Source organism: Lucilia sericata, unplaced genomic scaffold, assembly GCF_015586225.1.
Source record: "Lucilia sericata isolate MDLA Ls3-8-SP2 unplaced genomic scaffold, ASM1558622v1 Contig000082F_arrow, whole genome shotgun sequence".
Taxonomy (NCBI): domain Eukaryota; kingdom Metazoa; phylum Arthropoda; class Insecta; order Diptera; family Calliphoridae; genus Lucilia; species Lucilia sericata.
Window position 1 is genome coordinate 218,293 of NW_023994115.1, and position 26,024 is coordinate 244,316.

General features: G+C 29.1%; 1 protein-coding gene across 1 annotated transcript; it reads right to left on the minus strand.

The window, feature by feature from the left end:
• Positions 1 to 24,320: 24,320 nt before the first annotated feature.
• LOC119599558 (ras-interacting protein RIP3) lies at positions 24,321 to 25,419 on the minus strand. Its single transcript, XM_037949359.1, has one exon. It carries the CDS (start codon positions 25,417 to 25,419, stop codon positions 24,349 to 24,351), a length of 1,071 nt encoding a protein of 356 aa, XP_037805287.1. The 3' UTR covers positions 24,321 to 24,348.
• Positions 25,420 to 26,024: the final 605 nt, after the last annotated feature.

Below are 26,024 nucleotides of genomic sequence, written 5' to 3' on the forward strand. Positions count from 1 at the left end.
TACTACTACTGAATTTAATTATGATATGCCAATATGTAGATGAATATCGGGGTGATTGTCAGAATAGGATCTGTAATGAGGGCTTGGGTTCACTATAGCACGATCTCTTTGGAATTCAAAATATGTATTAATTTCATAAAATAAAATTATTTTGGTCAAATTTAATAATATGTAATACCAACATTTTGGAGTGACGCATAATATGATTTTCTCAATTATAGACCGATTTTCATAAAATTTGGAATTAAGATTTTGGTTTGTCATTTAGCTTTAATATCAATTCCTAAAGAAGACCTTGTGTTCAATTACGGATGGATCCTCGCTAAATTCAGTAGAGAAGTTTTTCTTCCTATAAAACTTGTTTATGTCGAAATTTATATTAGCTCTTTTTGGAGGCTATTGCACGATGTCTGCCATACTTTACTATATTGTACAAAATTTCTCTTGTAAGTGGATTGGGTAAAAACGTGGACCAATATTTCCCATGGTGTGTATAAAAAATTATTCAAAACTTTCAAAGATTGTTCAGTTTTCAATAGATTCAAAAATGGATGATCAGACAAAGGCATAAGAAACCTTGTCAACAACCATTTGTACACATTTCCAGGCCATCTCGGTATATGATCATATTCAGCAAAAAATGTTCTACGGGTAACTTAAATAAAATACCAATACATTCAGATGATGGCAATTTTTGTTAAGGCATTTATTCAGTTGACTGTTTTTATGGTGTGTAATATTTATAACTGAAAAACTAACAGAAAAAAATCGAAAGAAAAAATATATAACTCATAAAACAGAGATAGAAATGGCAAAACATGCACAGTAGGGTGGTTCAAATATACCTTTTTTCCTCGAATTTTATTCAATTAAGATAACGCTTACTCATTTTAGTATGTGGTCAAAAAAGGAACATTTTGTTAAATTAATTTAGAAACAAATAAAATTTCTATAACGAATTTTATAAATAATTAAATTTAAAATTTGGTTAGAATGGTGCACCTTAATGCACAGTCTGACACAATATTAATGTTTTTCAAATGGCAAGTGACTTGACATGAGCGTCACATTGCATAAAACTATAATACAACTACTACTACTGACTACAGCAGGCTGAGATTCAAGGATGTTGAAATGATTTTTATTTATGACCAACAACAATTGCAACAACAACATTACAATAACAAAATGTATAACATTTAAAATAATAAAATAGAAACAGAGTCTGAGATTTAAAAATACCTAAAGATTTTTTAAAACAACATACAGGCAATTATAAGTAATTGAAACAATTGGTTATGCACTCACAAACGCATACATATGTTCATACATACAAATATCGAGATCTAGTCCTGTCAAATACATAAACAAATAAATATATAAAATTTGTTTATAAACAACACTTATACATCTATATATACATACATACATATAAGGACATCTTAAAGAGTGTTTATATTTAGTCATACAATTAATATTTAGTATTAATAGAATATTTAATTTGTTTAAATAAAATTTATTAATTCATTTGTTTTTATGTCAATTGGGAAGCAAATATTAACAATAAAATATAACAATAATATTTGTATTTATTAATATTTATTTGATTATTTCCTGAAGAGCCTATAAGAGCATGTTTTAAGAATGAAATTTTTAGAAAAGTCATGTCAAGACAAAATTGATTTTGTTAGAAGTTAATCTATATATATAAAAATGAATGTGTGTTTGTTTGTATATTTGAACGTTATAGACTACTAAACGGCTAAACCGATTTTATTCAAATTTTCACAGCGTATTCCTGAATGTCTAGAATAGGTAATAGGCTACTTTTTATTTTGAAATTCCAAGTGGGTGCGGAGCCACGTCTATATTAAGAAAATATTAAATCCGTATATTTTAGATAATATAACAGTTAGAGTCCTCAAATTTTGTCGGAGCAACTTTAGTGTCAATATAATTATATAGGACAAAAAGTAGGCGGACTATCATTAGGGGGCGTGGCACCTCCCATATAAATTAAATACAAAAATTCGTTTATCTTGGAAACTATTACATTTAGAATCTTCAAATTTTTCACGAAACATTTTGGGTAATAAATTGGCGGACTACCCATGAGGGGAGCGGCACCTCCCATATTAATTAAAGACAAAAATTCGTTTAACTGGAAAACTAATGGAACTAAATTCTTCAAATTTCGCAAGAACTTAAATATTCATCTGAACATTTTGGGGGAAAAAAAGGGACTTTCAGCTGGGGGGTCTTGAAGCCCCCACATGAATCAAATAGAAAAATTCGTAAATCTGAGAAACTATTAGAGCTAGAATCTTCAAATTTTACATGGAAAACTTTGAAATTCATGTGAACATTTAGAGCATAACGAGCGGACTTTCAATGGGTGGCTTGGCACAACATATATGAATTAAATACAAAATTTCATGCATCTTGGAAACTCTTTTATTATTCAAATGTTTTATAGATAGATAGAAATTGGCGATAGAAACTGGCGAACTTGCAATAATTTGCTTGACATCTTTCATATGTAACATATAATAAATCTGGTATTTATTTATACATATTCCTTTTAGAGTAGCAAAGCACACTGGGTATAGCTAGTATTTATATAAATATTATATATATGTATATATACATATGTAATATTTATACATACATAACTAACTTGTGCTAATATGTATTATAAAATTATATGCAAGATATTTTTGTTAAAATAAATTAGAATGAATAAAATTGAATAGAACGGGGGAACATGCAAGTAACTCAGACGGTATGTAGTAGCCACTGAAAAGTAAGTTGCTGAGTAAGTACCAGTCATTAACATGTTTTAGCTGGATGGTGGGTGAACCTATAACTTCCTAATTATTTAGAGATTTCTAAGGATGTGTTACTACTTGTATTGGTGCATAAATTGAAGTTATTTTGTATAAACATCATTTGCATACTTTTTATAAATGTTACAGAAAAAAAAACTTAAAAATATAAATGTTGTTGTCATTAGCAGACACATATTCCTGCATTTATCCTCATTACTTCACTTTTAGTTATATTTTTAAAAGAAAATACTATCTATTAAAACGTTATATTTAGCATATGAGACCCAACTAATACTTAAAACTTATAAAATAGAGAAATGCTCATAAACTACGAGGGTTGACCAGGATTTATAGAAAGGATATTCCACAGCTACATATTAAATATTTAATTATCAACGAAACTTTGCTAACAACTCTCGTTAATTTGCACATAGAAACATATGAAATAAATGTATATACATACGTATGTATATGACTGTCTGAGTCTCCAATACTCCCAATGTGACAGGTTCCCTTGTTTTTGTGCATTTGGGTGTACGAATGAATGAGTATTTATTTGGAGAAAAACTTAAAACATAAATGTGTTTCGTTCTTTCAATTTATTTTTCATAATGCATTCTTAGTACAAAGTTGCTTAAGTGAAAAATATTTCTATTAATTAAAAGCTTATGCATTACTTATGATATGTAATCCATGGAAACACACTAATAAATGAAGTAAAAGATGTTAAAAATAAATAATGAAAGGAATTTAGAGTTTCTGAAAGCAATTATTGCTTTTAAAGATTTTACAAAAAATTATACATATATGTATATATTTGTATTCCTTAGACTGCAGCGGAAATAAAATGTTAAATTTTAAAGAATGTTAAAATTTATTTTTAAATTTAATTTTGATTCATATATTAAATTAAAAACCTGAGTTTATGGGATATTCCTCTTCAATGCATACCCTACACTACTATAGTGAGGACGATTTCCAATTTGATCTTTTTTGCTTATAATATGCAATTATCTCTGTAGAGTAGGCGTGGCACCTCTCATATAAACAAATCTTAAATTAGTATATCTGGAAAAATATAACAACTAGAGTCCTTAATTTTTTTCGGAGCCATTTTAGTATCGACATGAATATTTAGGACAAACATTTGGCGGACTATCAATAGGGGGCGTGGCACCTCCCATAGGAATTACATACTAAAATTAGTTTATCTGGGAAGCTATTGGAGTTAGAATCTTTACTTTTTGCAGGATGACTTTTAACATACATGTGAATATTTGTGTGTGAAATGGGCGGACTTTCACATGGGGCCCATGGCATCTCCCATATGAATTAAATACAAAAATTCGTTTATTTCAGAAACTATTGGAGCCAGAATCTTCAAATTTTGTACGAAGAACTTTGATATCCATGTCAACATTTTGTGATAAATTAGTGGACATGATTTTAAGGGCGGGAGGTACCATATAAATTAAATACAAAAATTCGTTTTTTTAGAAAACTATTGGAGCTAGAATCTTCAAATTTTGTACGAAGAACTTTAACATCCATGTGAACATTTCTGAGAAAAATGGGCGGTCTATCATTAGGGAGGATTGGCATCTCACATATGAATTATGTACAAAAAATCTTATATCTGGGAAACTGTTAGAACTAGAATCATCAAATTTTGCATGAAGAAGTCTGACATCCATGTAAATATTTGGGTAATAAATTGGTGGACTTTCAATAAGGGGATCCCACACAAAAATTCGTATATCTGGGAAACTCCCTATTTAATTTATATTTATTTTTGGGTAACAAAGCACACAGGTATATATTAGTTAAAATCAAATTTAGCTATTTCCTTGCTAAAGTTTTCCAAATTAAGTACAAATCAAGCTGAAATCATATTCGTTTTGGGATTAATTCAATCCCTTATATTCATAAATCAATCCTATTTTTAACTCAAATTAAATAAGCATTTATCAAACCTAAAATTCTCCATATAAGTGACCAAAAAAGTCTTAATTAGTGTTTTCGTACTTATCGGATCCGTACTTGAATCAAGTATATTTTACTTGATTTAAAGAAAATCGTACTTATTGATTTAAGTACGAATTACTCATTTAAGTCCTAACAGACAGACGGACGAACATAATCATCTTATAAATGGAAACAAGAAATGATACAAACGGAATAACAAAATCAATATGGGTATAAAAATTCTCGAAAGCATGTCTTATAGAATAATCTGATACAACAAATATGCAGTCAGTATGTCAGACATTTAGTACGAGAGATAGTTTGTTCCGCGATAGCCACATATTAAAAATTGACCTCTTTTCGGTTATACAAGACCAACATAGTGCTCATATTTAATTAATTAAACGTATCAACATATTAGCATAAAAATAATTCAAACAATCATTTCAATCTGAAGCTTCATAATTTTGTTGCGGTCTACTAAAAATATGTAATTTACTATGTCTATAATTTGTAACTTTTTAGCATTAAATTCATTAATTTTCTTAAATATAAATGATATGAATAAGTCAATAAATTTGAATTAGTAATGAACATTTAATTGAATTAAATAAGTATTGGGAGAAAAATATATATTGTTTAATAACATTAAGTAAATATTTGAAAGTGACATTTATTTAAAATTATTTTAATTTTGAGATGAAACTAAAAATAAAAAAATAGCTAGGAAAAAATCTAAAATTTTGGTAATGGCTATTTCATACATTACTTGGCAATGAGTGTTCATTATCGACCACATTATTTCATTTGAATAGGTAATTACTGGTAAATAGCGAAACAATTTAGATTTGTTATAGTCCAATTGTCTAGGGCGTCAAACAGGAAGTTAATGGTTTGAGCCAATTTATCTTTCAAAATGACATCTATCTATATATATACATATATATAATGAATTTGATGCCACGCCCACATAGAAAATAGATATTAAAATTACCATATCTCAGAAATTGCAATAGCTAGAGTCCTTAAATTTTATATCGACGGTTTTGACATCTATGTGAATATTTAGGGACAAAATGGACGGACAGGATGTGGTACCTCCCATATAAAGAAATTATGTCAGTACATCTGAGAAAATATAACTGTTATAATCCTAACGAAGCCACTTTAGTATCATTATGATTGTTTAAGACAAAATGGGAGGACTAAAAATAGGGGAGCGTGGCACCCCCCCACTGAACTAAATACGAAAACTATCAGAATTCTCAACAGGGTCAACATTAACATTAATTCATATGAACAATTTGGGGGATAATTGCAGAACTAGAAATAGGGGCGTGGCACCTCCCATATGAATTAAAAACAAAACCCCTTATATTTGGGAACCTATTGGAGCTACATATAATCCCCAAATTTTGCACGAAGAACTTTGACATCTATGTTAACATTTGGGTGCTAAATTGACGGACTAGTAATAGGGGGCGTGGTGCATCCCATATGAATTAAATATAAACATTTGCATGTCTAAAGTTTGAATTCTCAAATTTTGCACTAAGAACTTTGACATCCATGTAAACACTTGAGTAATAAAGTGGCGGACTAGAATTAGAGGCGGGATACCTCCCTTCTACAATTCGTATAGATGGGAAACTATTAGAGCTATAATCCTGGCGGGGAAATCCCCATATGTAATAAATACAAGAAACAGTTATTAGAATCTTAAAAAATAGTAAAGTGGGTTTTTTTTATTTATATTGTTTAGGGTAGCAAAGCACACTGGGTAAAGCTAGTTCATTAATATTTCTTGTAAAACCCCGCTCTTAAATTCACAAAACGAATAAGCAGCTAAAGTGAGAAACAAAGGAACCATCTGTACGCCTGGTTTTAAATCCCAGCAGAGATTTTTTTTTTTTTTTGCCTTCTACATAAAAAATCGTTTTAAAATAATTAGCTATTACATTACTTATTTGTAGATTATTTCTTGAAACTCGTTGAACAAGAATACGTAGTAATTCACCCTAAATATAAGTAGTCTTCACTTAGATCCCACATTACTTTGATACTTACCCGGTAAGAAAAATTTTTACTGGGTTGTTCACAAGAAAAAACCTTTGGTTTTTTTCGGATTAGAATATTTTGTACAGATTTAGCTCAAAAAAATCGTATTTCGTTTAATTTTAGATGTAATACTTAAAGATTATTTATCACATGCCTCAAACAAAGTGGAGAATTAATTGTAAATGATTGATCCAAAATATGCTATAGAACCCTTTTCAGCCGTAAAATAACTTATTTACATAACTACCCAGTAAAAACTTTCATTACCATGTAAGAAGTTAAAATGCTCAAATTTACTTACACAATAGCATTTTAAGTCATTATTTTAACACGGTGATGTCATTGGAGGCAAGTACTTACCACAAACGATTACAAGTAACTAGAAAAAGTAGTCATTGTAAATGGCATGAAAAAACGTACACAGGTTCTATATCTTCATAGGAAAGATGACTAATGAATTAGAAAGTATTTATATAACGCATTATGCGTAAGACCTTATTAGACTACTTCTATGTAATCCAGACAATATGTGGTAGTCATTGAAAAGTATGTTGTTAGGTAAGTAATTACAATTGAAAGTCATTACCCAGTTTTTGGTGGCTAGATGTAATAAATCACTAAAACTTTATAAATATTCTATATCTTATTACTTGCAGTAAATGAATTTAAACTCATACGAGTTCAAAACTTTCTAACTATATTTTTGGTACCAAATTATAAATCTTCATTTAATTTTAGTCACATATTAAATAATAAACATAAACATAAAACATGTACCATAACTTTGTTTTTATTCAGACATATTTTTGCATAATTAAATTGGTCTCATTTATTTTGTGGCATGATAGAAAGAAACAATTCATGGTTGTGCTGGTGCTGCTGCTGCTGCTGCTCGTATTAGTGTAAACATGCTTATGAATATGAATGTGAATAGTAGTAAAATAACTCTAGCATTCTTAGACAATTTATGTGCATTTATTCCAAGTGCTGTTGATATATTTCGTTGTTCATTTTTTTCTATATCTTTTTTCGGGTTGGGTCTGGGTTTTAAAGTTGCACGGCTGCTGCTGCTATGTTATGCACTGTGACTGATCCATATAAAAGCAAAATATGTTGATGATAAATTACTAAAGTTAACCACGACATTCATATGTCAAACTCAAAAGCGAAAAACCCTTAAATACGAGACACTATTAAATACTACAGATGCCACAAGGGAATGAATTACAACCAAATTTAGTAAACCCAGCAAGCAAATCTTTTCAGTTACTATTTTCAAATATCAATGAATCATTATTCAGATCTCATCTGTGGGTTTCAAGTTTTATTTTTGATAGAAATTTCAGTTCTATACTGTCTTCTGTATCTATTGCACTTATTCGAAAATCTTTTGACCCTCCTGAATCGAACAGCAATATATCTAAGTGTGTTTATCATGTTTATACCGATCATTTCGTCAGTTGTTTACAGTACCTATATTAAAAATGTTATCATGATATAAACAAACATACACCTAAAAGTCCTCTTTTTCATGCACTTTAAAACAATATTATTTTCTAGGCGTTTTTAACATACATACACACATTTTAACATTCACACATAAATCTACAAAACCAAAGAAATATGCATTTAAACCAGTGGTGGGCAGTAAACAACAACCTACTGTTTGTGTATAGAAAATCACACAATCATATGATATTGTGAACAGTTTTAAAAATCACATTTTGCAACAAAAAAATTTAAAAACTCCCCATAACTGTTAAGTTTAGACTCATATGAATTCTAAACGAGACATCGTCATTACTGTCTTTATTCTATTATGTTTGTGTGTGAGTAGATGGTTGTATTTTCATGATAAATTTCTAGGAGTGAATGTGTCTCTGTATAAGTTTTTACAAAAGATACGTTTGTTGCAACTTTAAAAGTAACGACTACTACCATCAAAAGTGATGAAGATGTTTGAGTTAAAATGTAAGCAAGTATTTTTTTTTTTTTTTATTTTTCACTTTTATTTAATTTTTCTTTTAATTTTTTTTTAGAAATAAAATCACAGCAATGATTTTATTTCTAAAGGATACGATATAATATTGTGGCTTTAGCTAAAAAGAAAGTGTGTAACGTATTTTGTAATGTCTAAATTGTATTTTATTTTATTGAATTTTATTCTATCACTTTTTCTCTTTATATATTTTGCAACATATTTAATATATTCTGATTTAATATGACGTCTTTAGTGGACTTTTTTCTCACGAGTTAATACGAAACCTCATTTGCTTACCTTTTGCTATTTATTCCTTGTTCGATTTAACTACGATAAATGACTATTTTAATTAAATATTAATATTTTGATCTGAAATAATCTATCTACTAAATTTTATGAGGATCGGTCTATAATTGAGCCTAACCGCCATATAAGGTTCCTTTCAGTAAATTACTGTAACGATCATTACTGGCTTAAAAATACGATGAAATTCGACTCAATTGAGTTCCTTGCGAGCTAATATGTCTTAACCAATTTTTATGTGGATCGGTCCATAATTGACCATATCCCTCATATAAGGTCCCCTTCAGAAAATTATTATAACGCTCATTACTGGCTTAAAAATATGAATGTAGCGATGAAATTCGACATATAAGTTTTATGCGAGCCAAAATCTCTCTACTAAATTTTATGTGGATGGGTCCATAATTGACCCTACCCCCACGTAAAAACCATTTCAGAAAATTGCTTTAACGCTCATTACTGGCTTCAAAATACGAGTATAACAGTGAAATTCGACTCAAGTAAGTTCCTTACGAGCCAAAATCTCTTAAACAAATTTTATGTGGATCGGTCTAAAATTAATAGCTGTGAAATTCGACTCAAGTAAGTCCATAATTGACCCTGCAGCCCATATATGTATGTTCACGGTTTAAAAATTAAACAAAAATATTTGGTTTTTAAAAATAAATATTTTGTTAATTCAAAAGAGCTTGGTCCATAATTTACTTAATATATATTCCAAATATCACCCTGACGTTTATAGGGGAGCATTCCTTTTTCGGCATATGGTTTGATGGTGGGTATATAAGATTCGGCATAGCCGAATATTCTTGTATATTTTTTTAAAATTTTTCAACATAATTTTTTTATAAATTTTTTTAATGATTTTTTCTCAATATGATAATAGCGTCAATAAATGATTATGTCGAATTTTATTGCTATATTGACTTTTTAAATCAATTGTGAACTTTTAAGCAATTTTCTGAAACTGAACTTATACGTGGACTAGGATCAAATGTGACATGATATTTTGTCTTTTTTCTGTTTAAACATATTTTTACCCACAGATTAAATACATACATTTGTATGTGTATGTATATTGTATATATATAGTGAGTCTATATTCAAAAATTGACAACTCATCTTTTGATAAAATTTCGTATTCCGAACTAATTTCCCATGTTTGGTATAAATTTTAAATAAAAAAACCCAATTATGGGCTTTTAACACCGATTGGTGTTAAAATAATATAATATTATATCTCTTTTAAATACAGCAATTTAGAATATAAAATAATAAAAATATATTTTTATTTTCAACAAAAAAGTGCTATCTTAAAAAAGTTCGCTAAAATATCAAAATTTTTGCATAAATAGGAATTAGTAAGATTATTGTAAATATATAAAGAAAGAGACTTTTTTCTTTTTGTGAAATATTTCTCGATTTAAACAGGTTTTTGCTCTTCTGAAAACTATAATTTACTGAGTTGGAACTTTTTGAATATAAGCTAACGATATGTATGTATATACATATAACTGAATGTACTAAATGAGTATCTGATGAATGGCCATCTGAGTTTCTGAATGTGTATCTGTCTCCTTAACCGGCATGAATGAATGTGAAATGTTAAAATAATCTTTAAACGTTCTGCATGGATATAAAATTTTGTTACTTGATGGTTTTTTTTTTATTCATCTCAATAATAAAATTTTTCCATTAATTTGATTTTACTTAATTGGGGTTGTTACTCTTTTAAAATCGAATAAATTTTGTTCATTTTATGAGTCTGTGTGTGGTTTAATTTTAATTTAACACGACTCAGGAATATTAAAAATTTAATGCAGTTTTTGGTTGGTGTTTTATTTTCAACATATACGTGAATATTTTTTATTATTTTTTTTTTAAAGAGTTGAAAGTTTATCAAGTTGTTTTTAAATAACTTAAATGCATCAATTAAGTTTTCTATACAAAATCAAGTTAGTTTTAATCGAGGATGTATGTGTGTTACATAAGATCGAAAGAAAACACTTGAGTCTCTGGTAGGATTCGACTTGCAGACAGACAGGCAAAGTAAAATATTACAATTTAATAGCTTCTCTAATATTAGAAAATTCTTATCATATTTTTGGTGATTTTTATTTAAAAAAATATTTAAATTTTTATTAATAAAAACACACAGCTCGTAATTATTTTTAATACTTAAGCATATTTAATATAAAATATAAATAATTTTCTATTTATAAATAAATTAAATTTATACCAAACTCATTTGAAAACTTCTTACACTTTCACTGCCTTTATGATGGTAACCCATTAATTTCTTGGAAATTTTATGAATACAATAAAGCAAAAAAAAAAACATATATTATGCTGTTGTTATATTTGTTTATTTTCGAAAACTTTAATAATAATAAAAACCATTCAAAACTAATTTTAATTTCAACTAAACACTGCACAATGAGAATAATTAATGCATTAACAAAAATTTAATAGGTTTTTTACTTTGATATTCTTTTGTAAACCCAAAACAAAATGTCAAGGCTAAAAAGTAAGCACTTACGTATATAGTTATTTGTAAGTCATTACTAGACTCCTTTTAAGTAATGCAGATGGTATGGAGTAGTCATTGAAAAGTAAGTTTTGCTGAAATTTTTTTTAGTTTTTAATATTCTCAATACAAATTTGTTCTACTACGACAATCAATGACACTAGTGATTAGACTATTTAGATTAATTTATTGTACGTCATAACGGAGTAATGATTTCAACCTTTTTCTAGGCCACAAATTTCATCAAAAACGAAATTATTTTCAGCCCATAGTGCTGGTGTTTCAACGTATGCATAATGTTTGTTCCTCGTGTGGTTCCTCTTTCATATTTGTTGCCATAATTTCCGAGAATAGAAATATAAAAAAAAAACACCAAACAACTAGAAAGTTTTTTAATAAAATGTAAACACAATGTGCAAAATAAAAAATAAGAAGAATAAAACAATAACAGAACAAAATAAGCAAAATTGTATTATAAAATAAGTTTAAATAATAAAAATAGCAACAAAAATTGCATTTAACTACATTTTAAAGGGTTAAAACCAACAACAGTTTAACATACATTTGTTTAAAAATTTAATATACATAAAACAACTAAGAGCCTTATATTCGACTATGCTGGATCTTATGTAGCCAGAATCAAAACAAACGGTCCTATATAAGGACTTTATGGATCAATCGTTTATTTATTATCAGAATTTTATTATCATATATTGATATTAACCCATAAAACACAACAACTTATATTTACACATTTGAATGACTACTATATACCAACTGAATTACTTTTAAGTACTCCAGTAATGACTTGCAAACTATCTGATACGTATGTATGTAAGTACATTTTTTCGTTTGCCATTTTGTGCAAGCGGACTAATATGTATGATATGACAGTTTTTACCATGTGTAGGCAATTTTATTTTTCTTGATTAAAATAAAACAACTTTTTAATGACTTACTGAAGTCCTTCTTTGTAAGCGGGCATGGTAAGTACTTGCCTCCAATGTCATCGCCGTGGTAAAATAATGAGTTAAAATTTTAATCAGTAAGTTTAACGGGCAGAATTTCGTATTTATTTTCAGATTTATTGTAATTAACTAATTTGAACAGATTTTCCGGACTGGGCCTTAAAGGGGGAGTTCAATCAATTAAGGGTAGACTTATATAGGACTTAAAAGAGTTATTAATTTATTAAAATAAATAAAAATATTGGTCCTACACCCACCATAAAGTATACCAACCGGCTCAGAATTACTTTCTGAGTCGATCTGTCCGTCCATCCGTCCGTATATCTGTCTGTTTGTCCGTCTGTGTGTACGAAATTTTGACCCAAAAACGAAGTCTATTAAAAAATGGTCAATTATTTCGCCAAGGCCCCATACAACCGTACCCCCGAATAAATCTTTTGACTTATGTAAAATATTCTAGTATCTCTATAAAAATTGGCAAAACTTAGTTTAATATATGTAAGTTCTTTAGAAAATATCTTGAAATTTTCTTTTAAGTAAATTATTGATGTTAACCTCTTTTGAAAATAAGACTTATTTGATTCAGCGATATCCATGAAATTTTGTAGATAGATTTTGATTTTTTTAAAGTCAAATATTGTAAAGTGAAAGTTATATAGGGGTTAGAATCAAATTTTGGCCATACAATAAAGCTGATTGCTTCCATATTTATGGGAGCTAGGAGAAATCGTGCAACTATATTGCCCATTTTCAGTACCAAACAAACTTTATCAATAAATATGTATATTAGTTAAAAATTTTAACTTTCTGGGTCTACGACCAATATTGTAGTGTGTAACAAACGATGTATCAAAATTAACATATTCCCCTCTCTTTGATGGAGGTTGTAACGAATGAATGAATATTTATAAACTTTTTAAAATAATTATATATTTTTTAAACAAAAAATAACTAACAAATGAATAAGCCATAAACTTGATCATAAATATTTGTGTATATAATAAAATAATTTAAATTTAAATAATATGTATATGGAATTTCTTGCTTTTTTAATAATCCTTTAGTTCATTATTTTTAGTTAAGTATGTGTAATTTTTGTTTGGTTTTCATGTTTCTTTTTTAACCTTTTGTTGTTTGTCTTTCTTTCTCCAAAATGAACATCTCGGGAATTGTTAATTTACTTAATAATGCCTTCAGGGAACTCTATGTTCATACATCTAAAATATTTACTTTGTTCAGTTAATTTAATGTGTTGTTATATTCATTTAACATTTAAACATTTAATCTAATCTAAATTTTTTGTGTTTAACAAAATATTACCACAACTACAACATGATAAATAGATGGAAATATGTATTTAAATTTATTTGTTAGTTTCGTTTTAATAGTACATACAACAATGGTAGTTTAACCCTTAAGTGATAGTAGGTGTGACATATGTAATTGAAATATTCGTTTGACATTCTTTTCAAATCGAAAATCTATAATTTTTCTTAAGAGCAGGTGTAAGGGAAATAACTTTATTTTATTTATTTTCCATAGCCTACCCTACAGGCCATAATCGTTTACAAGTTTCTACTTAAAGAAGCTCTAAAAGGTTAATATAAATGAGAAAGTTTTTCAGCATCGATTGTTGTAATTTAAGAATCTAGAGTAAAAACTAGATGACAGGTTTCCATAACAAAGATGAGATTGTTGTAATTTAAGAATCTAGAGGAAAAACTAGATGACAGGTTTGCCATAACTAAGATGAAAGCCGGAAAAATTACTTAGCTCAAAAGCTGTAAGATTTTTTTCCGTGTACGAATGTTTTCACCTAGATTACTTAAGTATTGCAATATTACAAATCAACATTAGTACTTAATGGGTTAATAGTAAGAATTTACCATGTTTTTATTTAACATTTTCCAATTCTTTGAAAACTTTAACGAACACAATACAAACAAACTAAATTTGCGTGTTTTTTTATTAATACAAATTGTTAATTAAGATAAGTGTGGAGGATTTACATTTTAATAAGTAATACAAACTTACAAATCCATATACATATGTATGTATGTATGTAGTATATATAGAACACTAGCTTTACCCAGTGTGCTTTGCTACCCTAAAAGCAGTATAAATAAAAAACCCACTTAACGATTTTGAAGATTCTAACTGCAATAGTTCTCTAGATTTACAATATGTTACATATTAGAGATGCAAAGCAAATTACTGAAAGTTCGCCAATTTCTATATATCTATGGGGACTCCACGCCCCCCGCTCGTTTTCCCCCAAAATGTTCAGTTGAATATTAAAGTAATTTATGCAAAATTTGAAGAATCTAGTTCTATTAGTTTCCCAGATAAATTAATTTTTGTATTTAATTAATATGGGAAGTGCCAAGTCCCCCATTTAAAGTCCGCCAATTATTCCCTAAATGTTCACATTAATGTCAAAGTACTTCATGTAATATTTAAATATTCTACATCTAATAGTTTCTCAGATATAAAAATTGTTCTATTAAATTCATGTGGGGGTTTCAAGCCCCCAAGATAAAAGCCCGCCCTTTATTCTCCAAAATGTTTAGATGAATATTAAAGTAATTTGTGCAAAATTTGAAGAATCTAGTTCTATTAGTTTCCCAGATAAACGAAATTTTGTATGTAATTAAAATGGGAGGTACAAAGTCCCCCATTGAAAGTCCGCCCGTTATACTCTAATTGTTCAGATGAATGTCAAAGTTCTTCAAGTAAAATTTGAAGATTCTAGCTCTAATAGTTTCTCAGATATACGATTTTTTCTATTTAATTCATATGGGGGCTCCAAGCCCCCCCCCCTAGATGGAAGTCCGATCTTTTTCATCCAAAATGTTCAGACTCTTAGTGCAAAAGTTGAAGAATTTAGTTCTATTAGTTTCCCAGATAAACGAATTTTTGCATTTAAATAATATGGGAAGTGCCGCTCCCCCATTTATTTCCCAAAATGTTAACATGGATGTTAAAGTTATTTGTGCAAAATTTTAAGATTCTAACTGTAATTGTTTCTAAGATAAACGAATTTTTGTTTTTAATTTATATGGGAGCTGCCACGCCCCCAATGCTAGTCCGTCTACTTTTTGTCCTAAATAATTATATTGACACTAAAGTGGCTCCGACAAAATTTGAGGACTCTAACTGTTATATTATCTTAAATATACGGATTTAATATTTTCTAATATGGGCGTGGCACCTCGCCCACTTGAAATTTCAAAATAAAAAGCAGCCTATTACCTATTCCAGACATACAGGAATACGCTGTGAAAATCGGTCGAATTTTTGCATTTAAATAATATGGGAGGTGCCGCTCCCCAATTTATTTCCCAAAATGTTAACATGGATGTTAAAGTTATTTGTGCAAAATTTTAAGATTCTAACTGTAATTGTTTCTAAGATAAACGAATTTTTGTTTTTAATTTATATGGGAGCTGCCACGCCCCCTAATGCTATTCCGCCTACTTTTTGTCCTAAATAATCATATTGACACTAAAGTGGCTCCGACAAAATTTGAAGACTCTAACTGTTATATTATCTCAAATATACGGATTTAATATTTTCTAATATGGGCGTGGCACCTCGCCCACTTGAAATTTCAAAATAAAAAGTAGCCTATTACCTACTCCAGACATACAGGAATACGCTGTGAAAATCGGTTCAGCAGTTTTGTAGTCTATAACGTTCAAACATACAAACAAACACACATTCATTTTTATATATATAGATTTGCATACAAGGCTCATTTAAATACACAACGTTACGTTCACATTTATCAAATATTTTACAAAATACATAACCACTATTTTTGTAAATGTTCTTTTGATCTTACATGATTTTTGTAATTACAAATTATGTTGAAACAAATAATGAAATATATTTAGTCTAGATAGATATTTAGTCTAGATACATATATATTAAATGAAAATCAAAGCGTTGATTTTTAAAAATAGCGCTATTTTTGTCAACTATTTGATAGGTATGAACGCACTTTTTAAGCCTGACAAAACTCTGGAATGCTGAGTAAAACAAAAACGATTACAAAGTACTCTACATCCATTAAAGTAGTTAAAGAATTAAAATTTTTATTTGTAAAATACAAATATATAATATAATTGTTAATGAAAGGTATAACTGTAAATGTTTTGATTACCATTGCATTTTTAACTATTATTTAAAATAGTTAATTAAAAAACACGTCCACTATTTGCAATAGTGGTTATTAAAACTTAGGTTTTAAGTTAAAACTACATGAACATTAGTTAAAATAAAATCCTCAATACTACGCACATACATACATATTTATAATCCTAATGAAAAATACATTTACATATATTACTTATACGTCATGTATAACTAAAGGTTATAAAAGTATTTATGTAAGTACATACATACATATGTATACTTATAAAAATAATATACATATTAACATCGTACAATAGATTTAAATTTTATTCTATAGTAGGTATAGTAATTGCTAAGTTAAAAATACCAACATCAACATACTTACCTTTTTAAATAAGTTCCCTGAGAAAATAGCAAAATAAAAATATATTTAATTGTAACAAAAACCTACAACACAAAAAGGTTGGCCAAGTTAGTAAGACTAGACGCGTTGGCAGTAGTTGTAGTAGTAACACTTTAACAAGTACTTATTTTAAATCTTACAACCTATGACGAATTATAAGACTAAAAATTGGGAGATCATTACATAGATTTAGTTGTCAGGGGAATGGTATTTTGTTTAATTATATCCAACATAACAATAGTCCTACACCCAATTTAAAGTATGCGATCGACTCAGAATCACTTTTTGACGCGATTAAGGCATGTTTGTCTGTCCGGCTGGCTGTTCATGTAAACTTTGTACGCGAGGTGCAGGCAGCAGCTTTCCAGATTATGTTGAAATTTGAACCACAGATGTTTTGTTCGTCCCTAGGTCGAAGCTTATTGAATGTAGCTATGATCCATTATTTCTATAGCCTCCATAAAGGCGAACTTTCCGAGTTGGGTTTTTTTGCTCACAGTCACGTCAAATGTACTACATAGTCTCTCTTTAGAAATCGGTTTAATTAAGTTTTATAAAAGCTTAAATAACATTCTAGCATTATTTAGTTAGTTAGTTAGTTAGTAAGTTTTTTAGTTATTTAGTTAGTTAGTTATTTAGTTATTTAGTTATTTAGTTAGTTTAGTTAGTTAGTTAGTTAGTTAGTTAGTTAGTTAGTTAGTTAGTTAGTTAGTTAGTTAGTTAGTTAGTTAGTTAGTTAGTTAGTTAGTAGTTAGTTAGTTAGTTAGTTAGTTAGTTAGTTAGTTAGTTAGTTATGTAGTTAGTTAGTTAGTTAGTAGTAGTTAGTTAGTTATGTTAGTTTAGTAGTTAGTTTTAGTTAGTAGATAGTTAGTTAGTTAGTTAGTTCAGTTAGTTAGTTTAGGTAGTTCGTTAGTTATGTTAGTTAGTGTAGTTAGGTAGTTAGTTAGTTATGTTATTAGTTTAGTTAGGTTAGTTAGTTAGTTAAGATTAGTTAGTTAGTTAGTTAGTTAGTTAGTTAGTCGTTCGTTAGTTCGTAGTTTAGTTAGTTAGTTAGTTAGTTAGTAGTTAGTAGTTAGTTAGTTAGTTAGTTAGTTAGTTAGTAGTTAGTTAGTTAGTTAGTTAGTTAGTAGTTAGTTAGTTAGAGTTAGTTAGTTAGTAGTTAGTTAGTTAGTTAGTTAGTAGTAGTTGTTAGTTAGTTAGTTAGTTAGTTAGTTAGTTAGTTAGTTAGTTAGTTAGTTAGTTAGTTAGTTAGTTAGTTAGTTAGTTAGTTAGTTAGTTAGTTAGTTAGTTAGTTAGTTAGTTAGTTAGTAGTTAGTAGTTAGTTAGTTAGTTAGTTAGTTAGTTTGTTAGTTAGTTAGTTAGTTAGTTAGTTAGTTAGTTAGTTAGTTAGTTAGTTAGTTAGTTAGTTAGTTAGTTAGTTAGTTAGTTAGTTAGTTAGTTAGTAGTTAGTTAGTTAGTTAGTTAGTTAGTTAGTTAGTAGTTAGTAGTTAGTTAGTTAGTAGTTAGTAGTTAGTTAGTTAGTTAGTTAGTTAGTTAGTTAGTAGTTAGTTAGTTAGTTAGTTAGTTAGTAGTTAGTAGTTAGTTAGTTAGTTAGTTAGTTAGTTAGTTAGTTAGTAGTTAGTTAGTTAGTTAGTTAGTAGTTAGTAGTTAGTAGTTAGTTAGAGTAGTTGTTAGTTAGTTAGTTAGTTAGTTAGTTAGTTAGTTAGTTAGTTAGTTAGTTAGTTAGTTAGTGTTAGTTAGTTAGTTAGTTAGTTAGTAGTTAGTTAGTTAGTTAGTTAGTTAGTTAGTTAGTTAGTTAGTTAGTTAGTTAGTTAGTTAGTTAGTTAGTTAGTTAGTTAGTAGGTAGTTAGTTAGTTAGTTAGTAGTTAGTAGTAGTTAGTTAGTTAGTTAGTTAGTTAGTTAGTTAGTTAGTTAGTTAGTTAGTTAGTTAGTTAGTAGTAGTTAGTTAGTTAGTTAGTTAGTTAGTTAGTTAGTTAGTTAGTTAGTTAGTTATTGTTAGTTAGTTAGTTAGTTAGTTTAGTTAGTTAGTAGTTAGTTAGTTAGTTAGTAGTTAGTTAGTTAGTTAGTTAGTTAGTTAGTTAGTTAGTTAGTTAGTTAGTTAGTTAGTTAGTTAGTAGTTAGTTAGTTAGTTAGTTAGTTAGTTAGTTAGTTAGTTAGTTAGTTAGTTAGTTAGTTAGTTAGTTAGTTAGTTAGTTAGTTAGTTAGTTAGTTAGTTAGTTAGTTAGTTAGTAGTTAGTTAGTAGTTAGTTAGTTAGTTAGTTAGTTAGTTAGTTAGTTAGTTAGTTAGTTAGTTAGTTAGTTAGTTAGTTAGTTAGTTAGTTAGTTAGTTAGTTAGTTAGTTAGTTAGTTAGTTAGTTAGTTAGTTAGTTAGTTAGTTAGTTAGTTAGTTAGTAGTTAGTTAGTTAGTTAGTTAGTTAGTTAGTTAGTTAGTTAGTTAGTTAGTTAGTTAGTTAGTTAGTTAGTTAGTTAGTTAGTTAGTTAGTTAGTTAGTTAGTTAGTTAGTTAGTTAGTTAGTTAGTTAGTAGTTAGTTAGTTAGTTAGTTAGTTAGTTAGTTAGTTAGTTAGTTAGTAGTTAGTAGTTAGTTAGTTAGTTAGTTAGTTAGTTAGTTAGTACCAACCGAACAGACTTTCTCTATCGCTGATTGTAAAAAAGTTCCTTTCAAGTTGATATATACGGTGGTTTGAAGGTGCACTTCATCTAATTGATCTTAGTGTATGTATGAGTAAATGTATATTTCGTTATTTTGTGCCTTTTTTGTTGTTTCGGTTAACCATCAAATGTTTGTTTCATTTACTTAACTAAAGTTTGTAGTTTATTTTTAGTGTTACATTTAACTGAGTTTTTTATTTTAATTTATTTCCATGCAGGATTTCTTTAGCGCACGTCTAGTACAAAACCCACTTCCTCTTAAAGTTGGCGTTTTTTTGTTGGCAGTTCAAGTTGCTGCCTCGCTTGTATAGAAGGTTAGTTTTTTGTATGTCTATGTGTTTTATAGTTTTGCCTAATTAAATATGCGTGTTTAGCCCACCACTTATGATGGAGTGAAAAAATACAACAAATTACCAAGAGAAAAAAAAAAACAAAAGCTCAGTGGTTAAGTCGTTGGCCATTTGAAATGAAAGTTACATAAGTTAAATAGAAAAAAACATAGTTTCTAACACATATAAAATTAACTACAGACATTCATAATGTTGATTTGTTAGTTTTTTTTTTTCTGTTATAGTTCGAATCGTGTTAAGTGGCACGCATTAAAGGATGAAATATTTTGTGTAATAAATTTTCTATGAAAAATATTAGATTTTGAGAGTATAACTATTTGCTACTACTATGCATAAATATATTTCACAACTAATTAAACAATCTGAATTTAAAATAAGCATTTTCTTTACTTTCATATTTCTTTTGTTGGACTTATTGTAATTTAAACTTGTTGTAAAAGTTACATTTTTCTCTTACCAATTCTTGCCATCTTGTTTAAGATAATTAAAATAAAAAAATCTATAAATATCTACAAAACTTCTACATACATATGTATACAGAAATATAAAACATACTACAATTTACTGAATTTACAATCATGTTCAACATGCAATCATTTTCTGGTTTCCTTTTTGTATAAAACAAAACTAACAAAAAAGAATGTAACAACAATACTTTTACTTACATTTTATTTGAATTTCGAAATTTAACTTTATTTTAGATATCAGGAATGGTGAGTCGAGTGATTTGACATTTACATTTTACTTTGGCTCCAAAAAATTACATTTATTCTATACATATGTTTGTAGTATGTGTATTTTATTTCTCCATCCCTGGTTATTGTGAATATTTTCATTACAAATTTGTGAAATGTGTTTGTATGTTTGGAAAAATTTGTATGCGGATGTGTTTGCTGTTGTGTTTTAATCATTTGACAACATGTAAAATGACATGTTTTTGTTAATTCCTTTAACCTTTAAGATACGAATATCAGAACTATACCTGACCAACAAAACGAATGAAAATCATGCATACATACATATATATATATGTACGTACATATAACAGTACCCTGTGTAATGTGGAATCACATTCGAATTGACGAATTTGTGGACTTTTTGAAGAAGGACCAAAAACGTTTGGAATAAAAGAATATATAAAATTTAGCAAGAAATGGCTTTACTATGGCTTTAAACATATTTTTGTTGGCTAAGGTTTTGATGCTCAAGAGATTGATTTAATATGACCAAGGACACATATAGGCCAAGAGATGAAGTTCCAGATGCAAGTAAGCATTATAAAGAAACACAGCGCAAATTTGACATGTTTACAACCTTTAAAACAGCAAGGTTTTAATAACTGTCATCCATTACAACGCACACGTATGAGTGAGTGTATATCCGGATTAAAACATTTACCTAAATGTTGTTTTGTCGTCATGAATTCCATGTTTCGTTTTTATTTTTGTCCCTTAAATAGATGGGTGTGTCTTTGGTTTTGTTTTTTACTGTTTCCGTATAATTTGATTTTTATAATAATTTTGTTTTTTTTAATTGTTAGTTTTGTTTTTCCGTATTATTTTTATTGCATTTTGTTTTATTATTTTACGATTTGTTTGCTACTTATTATTATTTTTTCACATTCCTGGTGTTGTTTTTATTGTTTCTTTTTCTGGTTTTTATGATAGTGTTTTTTTACGTTCATTATAATTTTGTTATTCTAGAGACCGCAAAACATTTTGTTACAATAATTTCTGTTCGTTCTTTCACATCTACCACCTAGATGTTTGGGTGGTGTTTCTTTCATGTAATTAAATGTTTTACTTAAAAAATAAATAAAATACTTATAAAAGAAAAACGAAACAAAATGAATTATATTTATTTTTATGTCTTCATTAATGCTGCATAAAAACAGTGTTTGTCATAATTTACCTTATTATCTTGATTAAACAGTTTGTCCATAAATTTGCCTGTCAGGTTGAGAAAGAGTTTTTTTGTTTTTAAAGCAAATTTAAGCATATTAAATTATATATTCAAAAATTTGTTCTTAAAAAATACTTTGCAAATACTTTTATAGCTTATGCATGTGTTGCAAGTACAATGAGATTATTCGGAAACTTTCAAAATCTTTGATATACATTTAAATGTCTAACTTCCTAAAACAAAATATCTGATATGAAAATCGATTGAAAACTACCAAATTTATGTTTTTTAAATTTTTAAATCTTCAAAAGTGACTCTTTTTTCGCATCTTTTGTTCTTAAATAGTAAGTTAACGAAGGGAAAACTAAGAAGTAAAAGTGTTTCGGCTATGCCGAATCTTATTATAAATATGTATATCCACCATCAAATCATGTGTCATATATTGCAGGTCAATTTCTGAAAGTTCCGATAAAACTTGTTTATGTCGAATTTTGTTGCTTTACTGGCATTTTAAAGCAAGTTATGAACGTTATAGTAATTTTTCGAAAGGGACCTTATATGTCAGTTAGATTTTAGTTTTGATAACAGTTGTTCATTTCGAATTTTGTTGCTTTACTGGCATTTTAAAGCAAGTTATGAGCGTTATAGTCATTTTCTGAAGGGGATCTCATCTGGGGGGTAGGGTCAATTATAGACCGATCCTTATAAACTTAAATGGGGAGATTTTTGTTCCGATAAAAGTAGTTTATGTAAAATTTTGTTGATTTACTAGCAGTTCGAAGTTAGTTAGGGAGGCCTTATAAGGCGGTAGGGTCAATTATGGCCCGGTCCATATAAAATTATAAAACTGCTTTATGTAGAATATCGTTACTGGCATATATTGTTGGTAGGGCCAATTATGGTCCGATCCCTATAAAATTAAAGTGGGAGATTTTTGTTCCCATGAAACTTGTTTATGTCGAATTTTATTGCTATATATGTTATTTTACGCAAGTTATATGTGTTATACTAATATTCTGAAGAGAACCTCATATGGGGGCTAGGTGAAATTGTGGTCCGATATTGCCTATTTACAATACAAAACAAACTGCATCAACTAAAAATATTTGTGGAAAATTTTAGCTCCCTACCTTATTACGTTTGGACTCTATACTGTTCAACAGACAGAGAGATAGAAGGACAGACAGACGGACAGACATGCCTAGATCGTCTTAGAATCTAATAAGAACTCAGAATATATATAATTTTATGGGTCTGTGGCCAATATTTCGATGTGTTACAAGCGGAATGACAAAACAATATACTCCTCATCTTTTCTGATGGTGGGTATAAAAATATATTCGTACTACTTATATGGACTACAATGAAATGTAATTGGTACATATTTTAGAACCCCTGCATTAATTTTTCTTCGCTTTTGTATCACAGTGTAACTGTACATATATCTGAAAGGTATATGCATATTGCACTTACAGTGTTTTAAATTTGATCAATATTTTTTATAAAAATTTCCACTTTTGGAATCATATTGTAAAATCCCAATGCTGGGATCGCAAAACGGGAAACAGTTTCGGAAACCTTTATGTGTTCCTTATTTATTCCGAGGTATTTTTCCAGACCTCAAAGGGATGTGAACCTATGGACAAAATTATAAAAATTCCATTTTTGGGATTTTCGTTTATGTTTTTGGGAATTGCTTGATTTCCTTTTACCTTTTGTCAGTTTAAAAAACGTTAAAAATTTAATTGCTTTTTGAGATTGTGAAACTAAAATTTCTATCTAAAGTTTCCTATTAGGGATACCCCTGAAGCATTTGTGGGGTCCATTTTCAAATCTTAATATTCGTATGCTTTTTGGATACAGACTAGCCCTTTAGAAAGGGCAGATTTAATTCCAAAAAAATTCGATTCTGCCCCAATGTGCTTTGTGCAAAATCTGTCGATTCTATAGCTTTCCGTCAGATGGAAATTTTTAGAAGAAATACTTCTTATAGGGGTTTCAACTTTGATTTAGTTTCCATTTATGTATGTCTTGTTAAAAAATAAGAACACAACATATTTATAAGTAATTATTTATTAAAATAAAAAGGAAACATAACAAAACTTTAAATAAACATTATACCTAAAAAATACCTAAACTTATAGTAACAGAACATGAGATTGAGAGAAAAAGCAAAATACCTCAAATTAAACAACAAATACATAATAGTTTTAAACTAAAAATACTGCATTTCATGCTAATTGCCCTCAAGTTGACCTCTTTTCCTCTCACATAATTTACCACCAACCTTTAACTTTATGTAAGACAGTCTTAAAAACCGGTACCTTTACGGGAAAGGGACGTGGAATCTTAATGGGGACATACTTCACCACCGGATATGGTACACGTTTCTCCACTGGTACGGGTACATGCTTCTCCACCGGGTAAGGAACAACACGTTCAACAGGTATTTTCAATTCCTTTTCCACTGGTACTTGAACATTTTGTGTAACTGGTATATGAATAGGAACTGGCTTACTAACGGGTATAATGACTGCATGTGAGATGGGTATTTGTACAGGTTCACGAACTGGTACATGCTGTTTCTTGACTACAGGATATGGAACATAGTTGATGACATCGGGTTGTTTCTCCTGCTGCTGCTGTTGTTCATAGTCATGCTGTTGATAGTTGGAAAAGTGGCCAGCTGAGGCAGAGGGTGGATAGTTGGTGCTATCATGTTCATGCTCATCGCCATATGATGAGGAGGTATCGGCTTGCGTATGTTCCACACTGTTGTAAAAGTTTTCATGTTGTGGTAGTTGTTGCTGTTGCAGCTGTTGCTGCTGGTATGATGGTTGATATTCATGTTGGGGTGTGTATTCATTAAAGGCGGAAGCTGAATCGTAATGATGCAGAAAATTGCCTTCAGAGATTTTATCGTTATTATTGGTAGTAGTGGAGGCACTATGGCTGCCACTGCTACTGGCATAAGGTGTTGATGCTGACTGTGAAGCAATAAATGATGTTGAAAGTTTACCAAAGTTCCATGATGGCAGGAAACCATCACTTCCGCCATTACTTGCACTACTACTACTACTACTTGAACCCACAGCTGCATTATGCGTTCCAGCAGTTTGTAAATTATATATAGCCGAGTGTAAAGCTGCTGCATTAGCAACACTTGCACTAGAATGTACCCCAGCTCCACCACCAGCTCCTCTGCCAGCATAATCGTTTTCTTGTTGTTCTTCATAAATGGGTTTTGCCTCTGTATACTGTTGTTGATATTGCTGATTTGACTGTTGTTGTTGTTGTGGTGTTGCATCATAACTAGTTCTAAAGCTGTGCTGTTGTGATGAACCCATGAGCCCTGCGAGTCCATTAAAGTTAGCAGTTCCCCAGCCACCACCGTTAGAAAAACTTCTTTTTATTTTTGAATTTACGGATGATGCTAGTGATGATGATGATGATGATGATGGATCTTCAATTTGTTGTTTTTGTTCATTCATTTGCTCCATCTGCTTTAGACCTTGAACTGTATGACGTGGCATTCGATTAACCATTCCAGTATTCATCATTGAGGGCTTATTTATGTGGGTAAAACTGTTAACATCCATTTCCGTTACTTTTAACGATGACGATGAAGTTGCATCAACAGCAACAGCCATTGCATATCGTGATGATGTTGCTCTTGTTGTTGTTAATGATAATTCATAGACAATTAACAACGTTGCCACCATGTACAACATTTGCTGATGCATTTGCAAAATATGAATTTGAAAAAATACCAAAAAAAAGAAGAAAAAAAAGAAGATTATGTTTCATAATGATAATGATGATGTTGCATTTGTTGTTGTTAGTTAAATGTAAATTTATGTTTTCATATCATGATGTAAAATTGTGCACATTTATAACAGGCAAAAATAGTTTTGGGGAAGTAACAATAAGGAAAGTTTTATAAATGACATCT

What these genes read in the sequence shown, in the direction of transcription:
- LOC119599558 (XM_037949359.1), bottom strand. Translation starts at nt 25,419, where the DNA reads ATGGGTTCATCACAACAGCACAGCTTTAGAACTAGTTATGATGCAACA.